Raw genomic sequence first — 16,797 nt, 5'->3', positions numbered from 1 at the left:
CCATTTTAAAGACTACATGACATCCTGGAAGATACATGACTTCCTGGAGGGGAGAAAACTAAAAAAAAAAAAATCATAACCAAGGAGATCAAGGTTAACAGCTCAGCTCCCATCGTCGTTACTGGAAGGTATGGAAAGTGAGAAAGGTGTCCTAGCAACCAGCGGATCTCACGGTTCCTGGCTTCAGCTGCTGCCCATGTGCACCCGAAAGTCTACACACACAAACACAGGAAACTGACGAGACAGAAATCAGAGCCTACAACGCAGCCGCCACCTTGCAAGGTGCTCAAAAAACTTGCAACCTAAAAAATGTAAAGTAAAGGCCGATGCACCAGGCAGCGTGTCGTCTACCAGCAGGGCGCACCGGGGCGCACCGGGGACCTTAGCAGGCATGCTGGGGAGGATTCCTGAGAGTCCTAAGTGAGCCAGGCACAGAAGGACTTGTCCTCCTCTTGATTAATGACACCACTGGAAACCCGAGAGGCATCCTAAATGCTTCTTACGCCCTGAGCCTCCGCTACCGAATTCACGCAACTCGCTCCAATTTGTTTTCCTCTCCATTCAAGCCCCCGTCCCCTGTCCACCCCCAATGACACCATTTGAGTGTCACGCGCCCTTGGGGACCAGCAGAGCTGGGCTTCCACACTGGATTTCTCTCAACTTATTGAGGTGACTTCCAAGTCTTCAGCTGCCCTGCAGCAGGCCGAATAATGGCCCCCAAAAGGCGTCCAGTCCTGATCCCCAGAACCTACGAATGTTACCTTACCTGGCAAAACGGTGAGCGTTACAGGTGTTAAGTTAGGGATCTTGATCCGGGATCTCATTCTGGATGGTCTGGGCGGCCCCAGGCCGTAAATAAGGGCAGTAACAGGGGCGCCTGAGTGGCTCAGTCAGTTGAGCATCTGGCTTTGGCTCAGGTCATAATCTCACAGTTTGGGAGTTCGAGCCCCACCCTGGGGGCTCACTGCTGTCAGCGCAGAGCCCCCTTCAGATCCTCTGCCTCCTCCCCTCTCTGCCCCTCCCCCACTTGAGCTCTCAAAAATAAAGTTAAGAAACAGTAAAATAACTTTAAAAACAAACGAATAAAATGATAGTAATAAAGAAATACTAAAAACAAGGTTCTTCATAAGACAGACACACGAGAAGCAATCAGAGGGGCCAGGTGACCATAAAAGCCGAGAATCAAAGGCCGATGCGGCAGCCGAGCAATGGCGGCAGACTCTAGAAGCTGCCAGAGGCGAGGGGCAGATGTGAGTCTCCCTTGGAGCTTCCAGAAGGAACACAGCCCTGCCGACACATCGACCTTAGTCCCGTGAGGCTCATTTTGGATTTCTGACCTCGACAACTGACAAGAGAATGAATGTGTGTTGTCTGAAGCCACAGAGCCTGTAGTCATCTGTTACAGAAACAGCAGGAGATACGCGTCCTCATTCCTGAAGATACATCCCAAACTCCCAGTTCCCGGGGGCGGCACCAACCTCTCTCTCCTGCCTCGGCTCCCTCCATGCTCCACCCACAGAACGTCTGCTTGAAGCCACCCTTTGTTCCTCAACCCTTTCCCCGTGCCTTTGCATGTGCCACAGTCTCAGGAGCCCCGCACTCCTCTCTGCTGGGAAAAATCTCTGCTCCTCGGGCACACCCCAGGTGAGACGCCCCTACGTAGCTCTGTTGAGTCTTCTCTTTCCTCCCTGTGCCAAGCAGCCACTCAGCACTCTGTCCTCACGTGGTCTTCAACACAAAGGTCAGCGTTCATGACCTTTTTCCAGTAGCTTTATGAACACAGCTGCTGGCCTTCTCCATCACCTCCGTAACCCCAGGGATCTACGTGCGTCTGTGAGACAAGGACAGAGAGGAACCCTAAAAACATGGACAGAGGGACTCCAAACTGGATAAAGATTATGCCCTTCTGCTTGGCCAACGAAGAGACCTGTGAGAAATGAAGCGTTTACTGCACCCTCAGACCCTGAAGACAGGGTCAGAGGGAGAGAAAGGGGCAGGCGTCGAAACACCAGCTGCCCCGGGCAGGTGAACACAGATGGACCCTAGTCGGTCCCAAAGTCAAAGTATCCAAAAGGCACTTGGAGGGCCGGCCGGGGGCCACCTACCGGTTTGTGATTGTGAGAACGACACTTTCCAAAGTACAGTCCCCAAACCATCAGCCTCCACATCCTCCGGTGTCATGAGGTGAAAGTCTGTGTCCCCCAGAATTCTCATGTCGAAGCCCTGACCCCAGTGTGATGGCATCTGGAAGCAGAGCCTTTGAGGGGTAATTAGGTCGTGAGGGTGGAGCTCTCCTGAATGGGATGAGTGACCTGGTAAGAAAAGGCCAGAGAGCTGGCCCCTCCCATTCCGCCAGGTGGGGACACAACCCAACATCAGCAACCCATAACCCGGAAGAGGGCTCTCACGAGACCCTGACCAAACTGGCACCCAGATCTCGGACCTCCAGCCTCCAGACCCGGCACTTCCCAGCAGCCCAAGCCGACGAAGACACCTGGAACGTACTAGAAACGTAAATTCCCAGGCTCCCCCTGGGACATCGGAGCCTCTGGGGGTGAGGCCCAATAATCTGCTCCGAGCAGACCGCGGGGTGTTCTGAAGTCTGCCAAAATTTGAGAACCACCCTTTTAGAGGCAGGAGAAACCCAAGGAATGTCTAAAGGCAGGTTCCAGAAAATGGCAAAGAGGACTCTGTCCCTGATGTGCTGACGTGGGCTACCCGAACAAGGTAACAGACTGGCTGGCTCAAACAATGGAAATATGTGTTCTCACGGTGTCTGGAGGCTGGAGGTCTGAGAACAAGATGTGGGCAGCATTGGTTTCCTCTGAAGTCCCTCTCCTTGGCTGGTAGATGGCTCCCTTCTCACCGTGTCCTCACATGGTCTTCCCTCTCTCCATGTCCGTGTCCTAATTTCCTCTTCTCATAAGGACACTAGTCATATGAGATTAATGCCCACCCTGAAGGCCTCGTTTTAACTCAATTATCTCCTTAAATGCTTTCTCTCCAAACATGGTTATATTCTGAGGTGCTGGGGGGTTAGGACTTCAATGTACGAACTTGGGGGAACACCATTTAGCCTAGAACATTCCTTAGGAATTAAAAACATGCCTTGTGAACACCTGCCAATGAGAAGTGACATGTACAGAAGACACCAACAGAACAATTAATCCTCGCACTCTTCTCCGCCACCATCCTGATGCGGAAAAGGCGGAGCTTCCCAGCCCTAAGGTGGGATTCTGGGGGTTGCCCGAGATATTGATCCCCTCTGTGCTCATAGCTCCTGGAACAGGGACCAGGCTTATCACCCCCGGCCCCTGCAGTTGTCACACTTTTACTCCAGTGTGCTCCACAAATGTCATCATTCTCCATGGAACTGGTAATGTGGAAACGGTGAGGTATTAATAGTAACCACCACCTATGAGTACTTAGAGGAATACATGAAGTTCATGTGCAAAACACCTGGCACAGAGGACACAGCTACACGGGAAAATGCCCAACTGGTGTTTATCAGGGGTGTCACCATCATCATCATCATGCCATCAACACTGTCACCCTCATCCTCATCGTCACCATCACTGCCATTATCAACATCATTGTCATCGTCACTGTCATCACCATCCCTGTCCTCATCATCACCAACATCATCATCGCCATCATCATCGCCATCGTCAACACTGTCACCAGCAGCAGCACTGCCATCCTGAACACCGTCACCAGCATTGTCACTGTCATCGTCATCAATGTCATTGTCATCATCGTGAACACTGTCATCATCACTGTCATCATCACCATCACCAACATCAACCTCATTGTCACACTGCCATCATCAATCCACACTGCCACCAGCAGCAGCACTGCCATCCTGAACACCGTCACCAGCATTGTCACTGTCATCGTCATCAATGTCATTGTCATCATCATGAACACCGCCATCATCACTGTCATCATCAGCATCACCAACCTCATTGTCATCACTGCCATCATCAATCCACACTGTCACCAGCAGCAGCACTGTCATCCTGAACACCGTCACCAGCATTGTCACTGTCATCAACACGGTCATCATCATCATCACCGGCATCAACACCACAGTGGTCATTGCCGCCATCATCAGCACCGTCATCACCATGAATACCATGATGAACACTGTCGTCATCACCATCACCAACGTCACCAACACCATCAACACTGTCATCATCATAGCTAACAGCACCCGAGTGAGCTCCTTTCCAGGAACCAGGTCAAGGACACAACACACATAGAACTGACCTTCTTAGGGGGCTCCATCGAGAGGCTCCGAACTTCCCCAAAGTACACAGATGGCAGGCGTGGGACCAGCAAGCTGCTTTTCTCAATCCCTTTAAGGTCCAAAACGGAACAGAGGCCAAGAGGTCATCCAGGGGGGAGTCCAGAATGTATCTTAAATCATGGTTCTCAGACTCGACTGCACATGGGACCACCTGGGAGCTTTAAAAACCTTTGGCACCTGGCCCCACCCAGGGCTTCTGATCCAACCAGTCTGCACATGGCCTGGGTATGAGGATTGTTTCGAACCTTCCCAAGTGAATCCAGATCTCAGGCAAGGCTGAGAACCCCACTCCGAAGTCAGCTGCCCACTCGGGAGGGGGGTATTGTCAGTAGCAGTCAATAGGATGCTGTCTCTCCAGGGTGAAATTTAACACCTGGGTTTTAATCCTTCTGGAATCAAACTGGCTTAAGAGATGAAAAAAGTAAATAATCTAAATAGCACCGCAAGGAGTAAAAATCCTGCGGAATGATAAGGTTTAGCATAAAAGGGGAGGAACAGAGTTTTTCTAGGAAATTGGGTCCCATGAAAGCAAATGCCTTGGCTAAAAATACTTTCCCCATTTTTTTTCTTGGCAAATGGATCCCACACACTGAAATAATGAAGACAAAGGCTGGGTGTCAGTCAGCCACCCTCTCAGCTTCTGAGGTCTTCACACAGCCTGGCCTCTGTCAGAAGCCAGGGAAGGATGGCAAAATGACAGAAGCGTCAAGAGATTTACAGAAACCCCCAACTGGAAGAGACGTTGCAGATTATCTGGTGGGATCCCCCACCTAGAGAAGGAAGCTCCTCGACGATGCCCCTGCCGTGCCCGCCTCTCGTCCGGGGAGTCTGGCTCTTTCTAAATAGCCTGGTGCAGTTTTAAGCAGCACCAGCGGCAAGCGGAAGACTGCCTCAATGCAACTTCTGTCCACTGCCCCCAAGGCCACATGGGCCAAAATGAATCCTTCTTCCGCGCGACGCTCCCGCAAATATTTAATGACGGTGATTCGCACCCACCTACCCGACACACACAGGCCTCCCTGGCATCTTCTCTGCTCCCTTATTGCTCACAGGACATGACACAGGACAGCAGATCTCCGTTCTCTGCATACACTTTAATTTGTTCATGTCCCTTCTTATATTTGACACTGTCTACGAAGCACATTCTCTGAATGAGAACTGACCCACCGGACAGGGGCCACTCATTACCGGTGTCCACACGGAAGCCATTGTCTCAGTCCGTTCAGGCTGCCACAACGGAACGTCAAAACCGGGGTGGCCTAAACAGGAAATATTTATTTCTCACGGATCTGGAGTCTGGGAAGTCTCAGATCGAGGCACCAGCAGAATCCATGTCTGACGACGACCCGCTTTCCGGCTCACACACAGCCAGCCGTCTTTCTGCTGTGAGCTCACGCGGTAGAAGGGACAAGGGACCCGTCTGGGGCTCTTTTACGATGGCACTCATCCCGTTCATGGGGGCTCCACCATCATGACCTGATCACCTCCCAAAGGTCCCACCTCCAAATATCATCACACTGGGGGTTCGCTCGCGACATATGGATGTGGGGGTGGGGAGGGCAAAAACACGCCGTCTCCAGTAGTCATCTAGGACCACAGCCTCCAGAAGCACCCAGACCTCTCATTCCGCTACCCCACAAACTCTAACTGTCAGCAAGGGGCACGACTTCTCACGTGCTCTGACAATACTTTCCTAGACCCTAATGCATAGGACTTTTTTTTTTTTATTTAACGTTTATTTATTTTTGAGATAGAGAGAGACAGAGCATGAACGGGGGAACGGGGGAGGGTCAGACAGAGGGAGACACAGAATCTGAAACAGGCTCCAGGCTCTGAGCCGTCAGCATAGAGCCCGATGCGGGGCTCGAACTCACGGACCGCGAAATCGTGACCTGAGCCGAAGTCGGCCGCTTAACTGACTGAGCCACCCAGGCGCCCCCCTAATGCATAGGACTTAAGAAGAAACATAAAGCCATCCCATATATGCCTTCGAGTATATGTATAATCTATCTGAAGGGTAGAGACAAGCATGTGTGAAACCGGAAAACGCAACTGCCATTCATCCCCAGCTGACACGACCTTCTCCTGTTTTCTCTCCTCACTGGGGCTCCCTCCTCTTACTCAGGGACCTGCAGCCCTGACCGCTGCCTTCCACACTTCTGGGCATGGGATCTGCCAGACATCCATATTCAGTCACCCCTCCTGAAGGGAGGCGCTCCTTCAGTCAAAGCTTCGTGAAGGAAAGTGTACTTAAGCTAAACCTTATCAGGCTGATACAAGACTGTAGAAGAGTTCACGGAGCATGAAAAGTTCACTCTTGGCCACGAATCAGCATTGCACCTTGGGAACTCTGAACGCCGTGAGCAGCTTCAGACCCGGGGAAGATCAAATGTTTCCTGTTGACACAGATGATGGGGCGTCAGCCTTCCAGCCCTCGGAGGAGGCCTGGTCCCATGTTTAAGGAAGGAAGAAGCACCAAGGGCAGACCCTTCTCCCCAAGGGGGAACTTTTAGGGTCTACATAAGCTTAGGCTTATGTAAGCTCAAGGGCAACCCTGAATCGGGAGGGAATGATGAATGATGACGAATCCCAGCCCAGCTCCTGGGTATCGGCAATGGTGGGACACCAGGGAAGTAGCAGAAGGAAGCGACAATCTGGGTTCATGTGTACAGACAGCCAGTGTGGCAGTCCAACACGGTTGGGCCACTGTGTCACACGGGTCTTCGGGGGAGTCAGACGGCCTCTCCATGCCCAGGATGCGGTGGGTCTAGAGAGTGATTCATGGAACGCAAGCAGGACGCACACCTTACCTACGACAACATGATTCCCTTTGGGGCAAATTCCGAGTACCCCTAAGATTCACAGTGGGACCCAGACAAGACAGGCTGAGGCCCCTGACATTCTCCTCTTGGTGCTTTCCCGCTTCACATCCATTCTTAGCTTTCCCATCGTGGACTGCAAGGACGAGGGCTGTTTTCCAGAGACCCCAAAGGGAGCACTGGCTGAATAAGCCAACGTTACTAGCCGCACTAAATCCATAAACATTAGTGGGAAAGTCTAGTGCAGAAGCCTTATAAAAACCATATCAAATCTATAACTTTGGCACAGTAAATTATATTGATAAGTTGTTTCCATTTTCACTTCTACTTTTTCCCCCTTTGATAAATGGGCAGAGACGTACTGGCTGTGCGGGAAAACACGCTCGCCTTTGGAGAAGAAAAATTCATTAGCTAATCCACCTACTTGGAGAATTTATTTCCAAGGCTGAACTTTGGGGAGGTTTTATAATGGAGGCCCTGACGAATGGGAAGCATGAATCTGTTCCAGATGGTTAATTACTTTTTATCATTCCTCTTAATAATAGTTAAGAATAATAAGACAACCAGGCTCTGCGAATGCAGGAGGAATTAAACAGAAGTACCCTGCACCCACTTCCCAAAAAAAGGGCACGCTGAGGTTGTGCCGAGCGCCCTAAAATACCAGGTTTTAAAACGAGTGGAAGTTACACGTTGTGAGCCACACCAAATAAATTAATTTCTACCTGAACCCAGTAATGTCCCAGAAGTGGTCGCACAGAGGCCACTCCATCATCCACACAGAGATGCCACATAAGGAGCTGCTGAGGCGGGGGAGACCCCATGGGGGGAGCATTTTTAGACAAACTCTCATCCCTCCCCTGTTCAAACGGGTTCACTAGCTCCACAGGGGAAATCTATACCCCTCAGCACAGGGTCTGGGATGACAGGACCCCTACCAACTGAGTTGGTTTCTCCCCCACCTTGCTTACTTCTAAGTTAACCCTCCTAACCTTGAGCTGAAATATACTGGGGCGCCTGGGTGGCGCAGTCGGTTGAGCGTCCGACTTCAGCCAGGTCACGATCTCGCGGTCCGTGAGTTCGAGCCCCGCGTCGGGCTCTGGGCTGATGGCTCGGAGCCTGGAGCCTGTTTCCGATTCTGTGTCTCCCTCTCTCTCTGCCCTTCCCCCGTTCATGCTCTGTCTCTCTCTGTCCCAAAAATAAATAAACGTTGAAAAAAAAAATTAAAAAAAAAACCAAAAAAAACCCCACAGTCCCACTAAATGGGATAAATGCACACCGTAAATGGCCTTATGTTCAGATAGGGTTTAGATTTTACCACCTTTAAAAAAAATCATTCTTAAAAGATACAAAAATATAAAGATTTTATTTTTTAGAGAAGTTTTAGGTTCACAGCAAAGCTGAGAGGAAGGAACAGACACTTTCCCCGTATCCCCTGTCTGCGCACACGCACAGCCTCCCCCACATCTGCAATAATCGGTGACCCTACATTGAATGCCATTATCACCCAATGTCCACAGTTTACATCAGGGGTCACTCGTGGTGGGGTACGTTCTGTGGGTTCGGATGCCATCTCTCCTTTGCGTCTCAGAACTGCAGAGGAAAGATTACAAGCCTACACTCCAACTTGTTACAGTAATGCTTACTGATCTGAAAACATAAGGATGTTGAATCTAACCACATGTAATGCACGCCCTAACGATGGCATCCCACTGGGGGAGATGTCACATATGGTAAAAAAAAGAAAAGTAAATCAAACACAATAAAAAAGTCCAGTGGCCCAAGTAAGCCCAGCACTCCCGCAGCTCAGAGGATGCACCAGGGACCCACTCTGCCGGGGGGGGGGGGGGGGGGGGGACCACAGCCCAGCGCGGAACACACGGTTTACACATGTCCACGAGTGGCTGCACCAATTGGAGGGCGGAGCTTTAACAAAATCGGCCTCCATCAAACAGGTGAGAGGCTTCAAGGTTTTCTGCAAAGAACGTGGGCACTGAGGGTGACGGGAGTAGGGTGGACACAAGCTAGCACCCAAACAGGGCACAGCTGACACTCTTCCCCCCCCCCCCCCCGCCGATGGGAGCTTGTCTTCAGCCACAACATGAGATAAAGCAGTGACAATCTGACACGGAGCCGCTAACAAGAAAAGGAATCACCGAGAAGAGAACTGAAGTATGTGAGCGCATACCCACTATCACAACAGTGACCCTGACCCCAAGCATACAGTGTGCCCTGAGCTTTTAGCTAGCCATAGCAGGCGACCATCACTAGCTCCACAGGGGAACTAGTGTTCTGGAACACTAGTTCCAGAATGTTCTGGAACATTCCAGAAACTGAAGATGAATTCCGGCAATGTTTCCAGCGATAACTAACATCATACTAGACACGATCCAAGTGCCCTCCAGATTTTCCCTGAACCAAATAACAAACATTCTGATTCTCTTTTAAGCTCTCTTACCAGTAGCGAAAGGTAGTAAGCCCTGTTGGAGACACCCTTGTGCTTTTGAACGTAGCAAAACGAACTGAACTACCACACGCAAAACAATCTGCACACAAGTTAAATAAACTCACTTCTCTGTGAGCAAATACCCTTGGCAAATGCACTGGAAATGCCGGTGACAATCTGAAGAGGGACACCTGAGGAAGATGTGCGCGGCTGGAGGCTGGCCGTGCTCTGGGGTGCGGGTTCCTCAGCATGGTTCGGTTTGCGGCATTTGCTAGATTCCATCTCCATAATGACACGCATACGGTACTGTTTTGGGGGGGGGGAGTCAATTAACCAAAGATTTACAGGAAATTCATACTCTGAAGTAAATGACTTCCTAAATGAAAACTCTGTTTCAGGAGGAAACTGAACGTGGCTCTTGATGGAATGGTAAACTTTGCCGGGAATAAAAACAAGGGTTGGGGGCTAAGTTAAGAGAGACAGCTGCATGGTGAAATTCATTTATTGCATCGTTCCTGGCACGTGACCGTAGCAAAGGCCACCAAGGGCTTGAGGACATCAACTGTGAAGACACAGGATCTTTAAAATGCACTCATATCTTTACCAAACTTCTGGAATGAGATGGGCAGCGACCTAAATCTTCTGGGAAACCCAGCAGTTCCCTGGTTAGCTCACGTCCAAGAACTTAAGAAGAGTTGCAGATTTAAATGAAATGGCGCAGTATTATTTTTTTAAAGTTCAAACTTTGATGGCCTATTCTTGGGTGCCAGGTGACTATGGAAAGCATATGGCATCCGACAGACATTTTCAGGAAAAATACATATGCTTAATTTGTTCCCTCAAGGTAAAGACGACATTTTAACGATGAATGAGAAAGCAATGCTTTCCAAAAGGAAAAAAAAAAAAAGAAAAAAAACTTGTACCACTGGAGAGGCATTTTTGAAAATGGATGTTTGGAAAGGTCTCCATGATTAATGATTTGTGGCCGAAAATGCTGTAATTCAATTTATAAAAACTCATATCTGCACACTTCAAAAACTTGGAAACGGATTTTTCTAGTCTTTTAAATGTCTTTCAAATGAAGAATTTCAGCGGGCTTTGAACCCATTTGTTAAAAATATTGAAATGCAACACCTTTCAGCTACGATGCAAGAACGAGGGACTGACATCATGAGAAATGAAAATTTACTAGCTGAATTTCAACAAAAACCTTTGCATAGCACACGGATGGGATTGAAAAATGAGCATCACAATTTCATGAGCCCTCCCGCCTACGAGCTTCTCCCACCTGGGTCTACATAGCTTCTTTAGGTACCTCTGCAGCTACTGAAACCAAAAATAAGTGAATTAAAACCAGATATTTGAATTACCGTACCACAAAGTACCAAGGCAGGATTCTGAAAACGACAAAACATATTCACTAACACGGCTCTCGTTGAAAATACGACCAGTAATGATATTTTAATGAGCACACAAAGGTTTGCTGTGCTATTAAATCAGATGTTATGAAAAGTATTTTTTTAAACATTGTTTATTTCATCATACCATCTCATGCTTTCACATACGATCCGTCAGCACTGTGAGCCACACGTATAATTTGTAAGCAAACAAATACGCAAGTATTAGGAGGTGTGCGCTCAAAAAATTTCGCCAATTAGGGTACGCAATCAAAAAAAGGTTAGAGCCCCTAACCTGCTACGTGAAGAGACTACTACGTGTGTGTAACCAAATAAACGAGAGAAAAAATAGCTATGAAAACGCTTTTAAAGAAGGATACAGGGGCGCCTGGGTGGCTCAGTCGGTTAAGCGTCCGACTTCGGCTCAGGTCACGATCTCACGGTCCGTGAGTTCGAGCCCCGCGTCGGGCTCTGTGCTGACGGCTCAGAGCCTGGAGCTTGTTTCGGATTCTGTGTCTCCCTCTCTCTCTGACCCTCCCCCGTTCACGCTCTGTCTCTCTCTGTCTCAAAAATAAATAAACGTTAAAAAAAAAATTTAAAAGAAAAAAAAAAAAAAAGAAGGATACAGTGCCAAAGAGAACAGAGAGGTCCATACTAAAATGAACTGTTATTATTTCTGACCCCACTGGCCGGAAATCTGTGCTATTCTGGCCTCATCCAGGCTGAAAGTGCCCAGTGTTCGTCCTACCATGGCTTTGTTACAGTAAGAAAATCTGTAATCAATGCTGTTATTTAAAGAGGGACCATAAGATTATATTCATTACCATAGAACATGGATCTGGAAGCATTACCTGGAAGCCTTACCCACCATATCCATGAACCTCAAGGTACTAATTCTACCTTTGTTATTTTTTTCTTATTACTTTATTATACAAACAGCATAATGAGGATGGTGATTAGCAGCCAGTGTTTACGGAGTTCCCACGAAATGCCAAGCCCAGAGGGAGCATACGTTACGTCTACAACACTCTTAGAAAAGTGCCAAGAAAGCAGAGGCAGAGCAGACCCAACCGGTTGGTAGTTAAGCGCGCTGCCTTTCGCGTCAAACCACGTGCACTGGGAAGCCCAACTCTGACATTCCTGCGACGAGCTGTCCAAGCTCACTTGTCTGTAGGCACTGTCCCAAGGCGAGTCGAGGGGAAAACCCAAAGAGCTGACAGATGGACAGACCAAGAACAGAGCCTGGATGGGGGTGGGGAATGAGCTGCTAACCTCATGCAGTATCATCACGCCCGTTGTACAGATGACAAAATGATTCTTTTAAATGCTTCCGTGACCAAAGTAGAACTTGACTTTCAGCAGCATTCCCACAACGGAGGTCCGAAAAGGAAACGCAATCGCTCCTGTGCTCTTCGTACTTATAATGAATGGGGGATGCTCTGTGGTTCGATACTCCATAATTTAAGTCACCATTCCAGCCCTGACGTGCCCCTAAGTTTCGCTTCCAAGTGCTTAGTATGAAAACCAACGAGACAAGCAGCATCGTCATGCATGTGGTACTTTTTCCGTCTTTCAGACTGACTGCCCTAGGATACATTCCCAGAAGGGAGATTACCGGTTCAGAAGGTATGAAATATTTCCTCCCTCTCTCTCTCTCTCTCTCTCTCTGTGACCCTCTTCTGCTCACATCCTGTCTCTCTCTCTGTCTCTCTCAAAAATAAAATAAAAACATTTTAAAAAAAAAGAGCCAATTAAAAAATAAATAAAAGGGGCATCTGGGTGGCTCAGTCAGTTAAGCGTCCGACTTCGCCTCAGGTCTGATCTCACTGTAGGTTCGAGCCCCGCTTCAGGCTCTGTGCTGACAGCTCAGAGCCTGGAGCCCGCTTCAGATTCTGTGTCTCGATCTCCCTCTCTCTCTGTGACCCTCTTCTGCTCACACCCTGTCTCCCTCGCTCAAAAATAAAATAAAAACATTTTTAAAAAAGAGCCAATTAAAGAAGCTATGAAATATGTTTATGACTCATGATACGTACTTCCAAATGGCTTTCCAAAAGTGTGACTCCGAATTTACAAGGCCACCAGCTAGCTGGAAACCTCTGGGTCCTGGCAAAACCTCAACCATTTCGGGTAGCAAGTTCACTTCTTTGCAAAACAATTCTACCCTCTGCAAGCTTCACGACTCAGGCTCGCCTTCTTGTGTTGGTTCCCCCAGTTTTTATTGAGTGATTTTGGTGCCTTTTTTTTTTTTTTTCAAAATTTCCATCTCCAGAAAGTTAATTTGAAATGCTAATTTGCACATGGGTTTCCCTTTAATGATCTCCAGCCTCTGCCCGTCAGACAGTCGGAAAATCTACCCACCCACCCAGTTCAGTCCCCAGCGTCCACAGGGCTCGTCACCTTCGGGGCTCAGGACGAGAAACTGCACGCATGCCTGGGGTGCCTGCAGCGTACCCACTCTTTTTTTTTAAGTGGTATTTATTTTTTCTCAATTGCTTTAATGTTTATTCATTTTTGAGAGGGAGACAGAGGGTGAGTGGGGGAGGGGCAGAGAGAGAGGGAGACACAGAATCCGAAGCAGGCTCCAGGCTCCCAGCTGTCAGCACAGAGCCCGATGCGGGGCTCGAACCCACAAACCACGAGATTACAACCGGAGCCGAAATCAAGAGTCAAGACGCTTCACCAACTGGGCCGCCCAGGTGCCCCCAAAGCCCCTACTCTTTCACGGCAAAGTCGTGGGTCTCCAACTGTGCTCGGCCTGGTGCTGCTTTACTCTTTCGGCTGCCTCCTTTCCAGCCCAAGGACGACAAATTTGCCTGGAGTGTCACAATTAACGTAGGCTACTTCACACCAGTGCCCTCCCCTATATCCTGGCGCTGCAGTGTGCTTCGCAAAATCAAGATGGCTTTGCCGTCGCTTGACTTTTTAGCACGCATTGTCAGCACGGCCCCCGCGGGATACAAGTGTGTGTCTGGGTGGAAAAACCCACAGATCCCGGTCACGTTATTTGTTGGCTGGGACAAAGCTTCCACGGAGTAGGTGGGTGGAAGACAGGAACGACTGGGTGCCCAAGAATTAGAGTGTAATTACTCAACTGTGTGTTTTCTGTCAGCGAATAAACAACACAAGCACAATGGGCTCTTTGGGAGTGTCTAGGGTGGGGCTGTGTGACACAGGTTAATTGCCTTTCCTCAGAAGGACTCATGGGAGTCCTTCCCAAAAGACGGACGGTTTCATTGGTTGATCGCTTTTTTTTTTTTTTAATTAATTTATTTACTTATTTTGAGAGTGAGTGCAAACAGGGAAGGGGCAGAGAGAGGGAGGGAGAGAGAGAATCCCAAGTAGGTCCGACGCCTGTAAAGCCCGGGGTGGGGCTCGATCTCATGAACCGTGAGATCACCACCTGAGCCAAAACCAAGAGTTGGACACTTAGTGGACTGAGCCACCCTGGCACCCCCGGCGGCTGACTTCTAATCCCGGGTTAGGCCATGTTAAGGATCCCTGTCTTCAGGATGCCTTCATCCTGAGATCATTCCCACAAAGCTCGCAAGCAATCTTTTGTTCCTTACGTTGGCACCTCCATTACCCCCATTTCACAGAGACTGAATATAACTGACTGAAGGTCACACAGCTCATAAAAGGCAGAATTAAAGTCCAACCAAACTGAGGTCTGTGTCCCTCCAAAATCTCAGCTCCTGACCACCAAGCTCTTTGTCTCTCTCCAAAGAACGAACAAGCCGCACAATCAATGCCAGAGCGTTAGAAAGCGGATTCGGAATGGCTGGCGGTGCCTGGGCGCTCGGTCAAAGCCAGAATGACCACGGCAAGCTTGTCCTCTGTGATGACGGTCCCACGGTGAGCAGGTGGGAGCTGAGGAGGGTGCGCCGAACTAGAACGGCTCCGAGGACGTTAGCAGAGCCGGGAGGAATGTGTCCTGTGCAGGGGTGGGCCGGTGTGGGGGCCGGGGGCGGGCAAGAAGAGACTCGAGGAGGCTACCCTAAAGGAGGATGGTCAGGAAAAGTCACAGGACTGTCCCAGTGTGTGGGAGAAAGCAGGCCAGGCCTTCCACACTCCTCCTTCCTCTCCCAGTTCGCGCGGAAACTGCCCCAACAAGCCAGCGTCACTTGTGTCTCCTTTCTCTCCCCACCTAGCCCCCGAGGTTGGCCCCCAAACCATTGCTCCATTCTCATTTCAACCCCCCAGGGCCCCCGGGGCACTCCTCAACCTAACCCTCCCCTGGACCAAGGCTACCATCCACACCACGCCTCTGGGCCCGTATCACCACGGCTGAAGACCTCCCAAAAGCATCGCACCGCACTGTGGACTGTCGGTAAGCTCTAGTACCTCAGCTGGGCACCTGGTCAGCCCTACACAGGTCCTTGAGGCTCCCTCTCCTCCACTCACCGGGGCTGTGGCACATCGTCACAAGGCCACTCAAGCGTCCTGTTTAAGCCGCACACCGGGCTCAGCACACAACCTTGCCTGCTGCTTCATTAACTCCATGAAGTTCATCTCCCTCAGCCCCTGGACCTCTACCTCAGAGCAAACACCTCCAGCACATCCAGCCCCACTCCCCCTGGTCTCAAAGGATGAACCGCCTGTCCCCTCTGTTCAGAACCGAGCTGCCCAATTTCATCATGGCCGCCCTCCCCAGCCTGCTCTGTCTGCCCGGCTTCTTCACCTTCTCCTCAGTCCCAACTCTCTCTCTGGCCACTAAGCCTGTCATGTCCCTCCTCTGTCATCAGGCTGGGAGCCAGACTGGCCAAGAATGATGCGCAGAAGTTGATGTCAGTGAAGAGTGCACTAGAGAGAGAATCTGGAAGATTCTCTCCAAACCTACGGTTCTAATGGCCTAAGCAGTAGTTGGAGGCCACCGACTGAAGAAGGAAGGGGCCTTCTGCGTCCACCTGAGGTGGCTGTCTTTACCTGGGCTGGTGACTTGTTCATCGACTCATGATTCATACCTTCCACAGCAGGCCCAGTGACAGCCACCCTGGGAGACATACGGGGCAATGAATTGAGACACGATGTCTGTTGTGTGTGACCGAGACCTGAAGTGACACCGGCTGAAATGAGGCACGTGGCAAGCAGCCTTGCTTGACAAAGTCCCCAGGGGCCCTGGCTCTTCCTCACCATCTCTAGCTTGCCCCCTCTTCCTTAGGGTCCAAGTTGGCTCAAAACTACACCTGCGTTCCAGCCAGTGGGGGGTGGGAAAGGGCAGAGGGGCACATTCTCCCTCCCTTTAAATGCACGTGGCACTTCTGTTCAAATCCCATTAGATCATATCTCTGCCACCACACCGCAAGGGAGCCTGGCAAATGCAGTGTTCTCCTGGGTGGCCACGCATCCAGCGGCAAAGTCCGTGTCTAGGGAAGATGGGCCAACTGACAGTCCTGATCGCAAAGGGTGAAGGACACAACAGAAACAGGGTACCTGTCCCCAAGGAGCCCACTTCCCCCAAACAACTCCCCCATCGGAGCCCTCACCAGAACAGCCAAACCGAGAAGGAGAGAAAGAACAAGAAAGCAAAGAGGCGCCCGAAGGCACTTGTCTCCTTGGGGATTTGGAACGTTGGGAATATGCACAGAATGATGTCAAAACAAGCCGCTTGCAAAGATCTCATGGACAAGCTCAGAGCCAGGGAAACAGAACGGCCTGATCCCCCAAATGCCGTTAGAAAGTATATTTGGGGTCTGAGAATATGTCTTCTCTAAATATAATTGACAATTCTTCTGGTCTCAGCTAAGGCGGCTGGGGCAACACGTGTGTCTCTATCTATTTCAGGCTCTTCCCTGGCCTCTGCGCAGGAGCCCCTTGGTAAGGACCCAAAAG

At 49.9% G+C, this 16,797-nt stretch overlaps 2 protein-coding genes across 2 annotated transcripts in view; both read right to left on the bottom strand.

Annotated features, from left to right (window-relative positions):
* The window catches only part of GALNT17 (polypeptide N-acetylgalactosaminyltransferase 17), a 445,375-nt gene that overhangs the window by 343,002 nt on the left and 85,576 nt on the right, over nucleotides 1-16,797 (bottom strand). The window lies entirely within an intron of this gene.
* Nucleotides 2,596-6,064, bottom strand: LOC121017769 (acidic leucine-rich nuclear phosphoprotein 32 family member B-like). Its single transcript, XM_040456201.1, has 2 exons — nucleotides 3,962-6,064; nucleotides 2,596-3,805 (listed from the first exon to the last, which is right to left on the bottom strand). The coding sequence occupies exons 1-2, from the start codon at nucleotides 4,199-4,201 to the stop codon at nucleotides 3,416-3,418; spliced, it is 630 nt and encodes a 209-aa protein (XP_040312135.1). The 5' UTR covers nucleotides 4,202-6,064; the 3' UTR covers nucleotides 2,596-3,415.

Source organism: Herpailurus yagouaroundi, unplaced genomic scaffold, assembly GCF_014898765.1.
Source record: "Herpailurus yagouaroundi ecotype Mexico unplaced genomic scaffold, PumYag 216, whole genome shotgun sequence".
Lineage (NCBI taxonomy): Eukaryota > Metazoa > Chordata > Mammalia > Carnivora > Felidae > Herpailurus > Herpailurus yagouaroundi.
The sequence above is the reverse complement of the archived record's forward strand: the minus strand, read 5'-3'. Positions and strand labels throughout refer to the sequence as shown.

Excerpts from the sequence above, each read along its gene's own strand:
- LOC121017769 (XM_040456201.1), bottom strand. The coding sequence starts at position 4,201 with ATGATGATGACAGTGTTGATGGTGTTGGTGACGTTGGTGATGGTGATG. Across the intron at positions 3,806-3,961 it reads ATGGCAGTGATGACAATGAG|GTTGATGTTGGTGATGGTGA; the intron begins GTTGGTGATGCT and ends TGTGACAATGAG.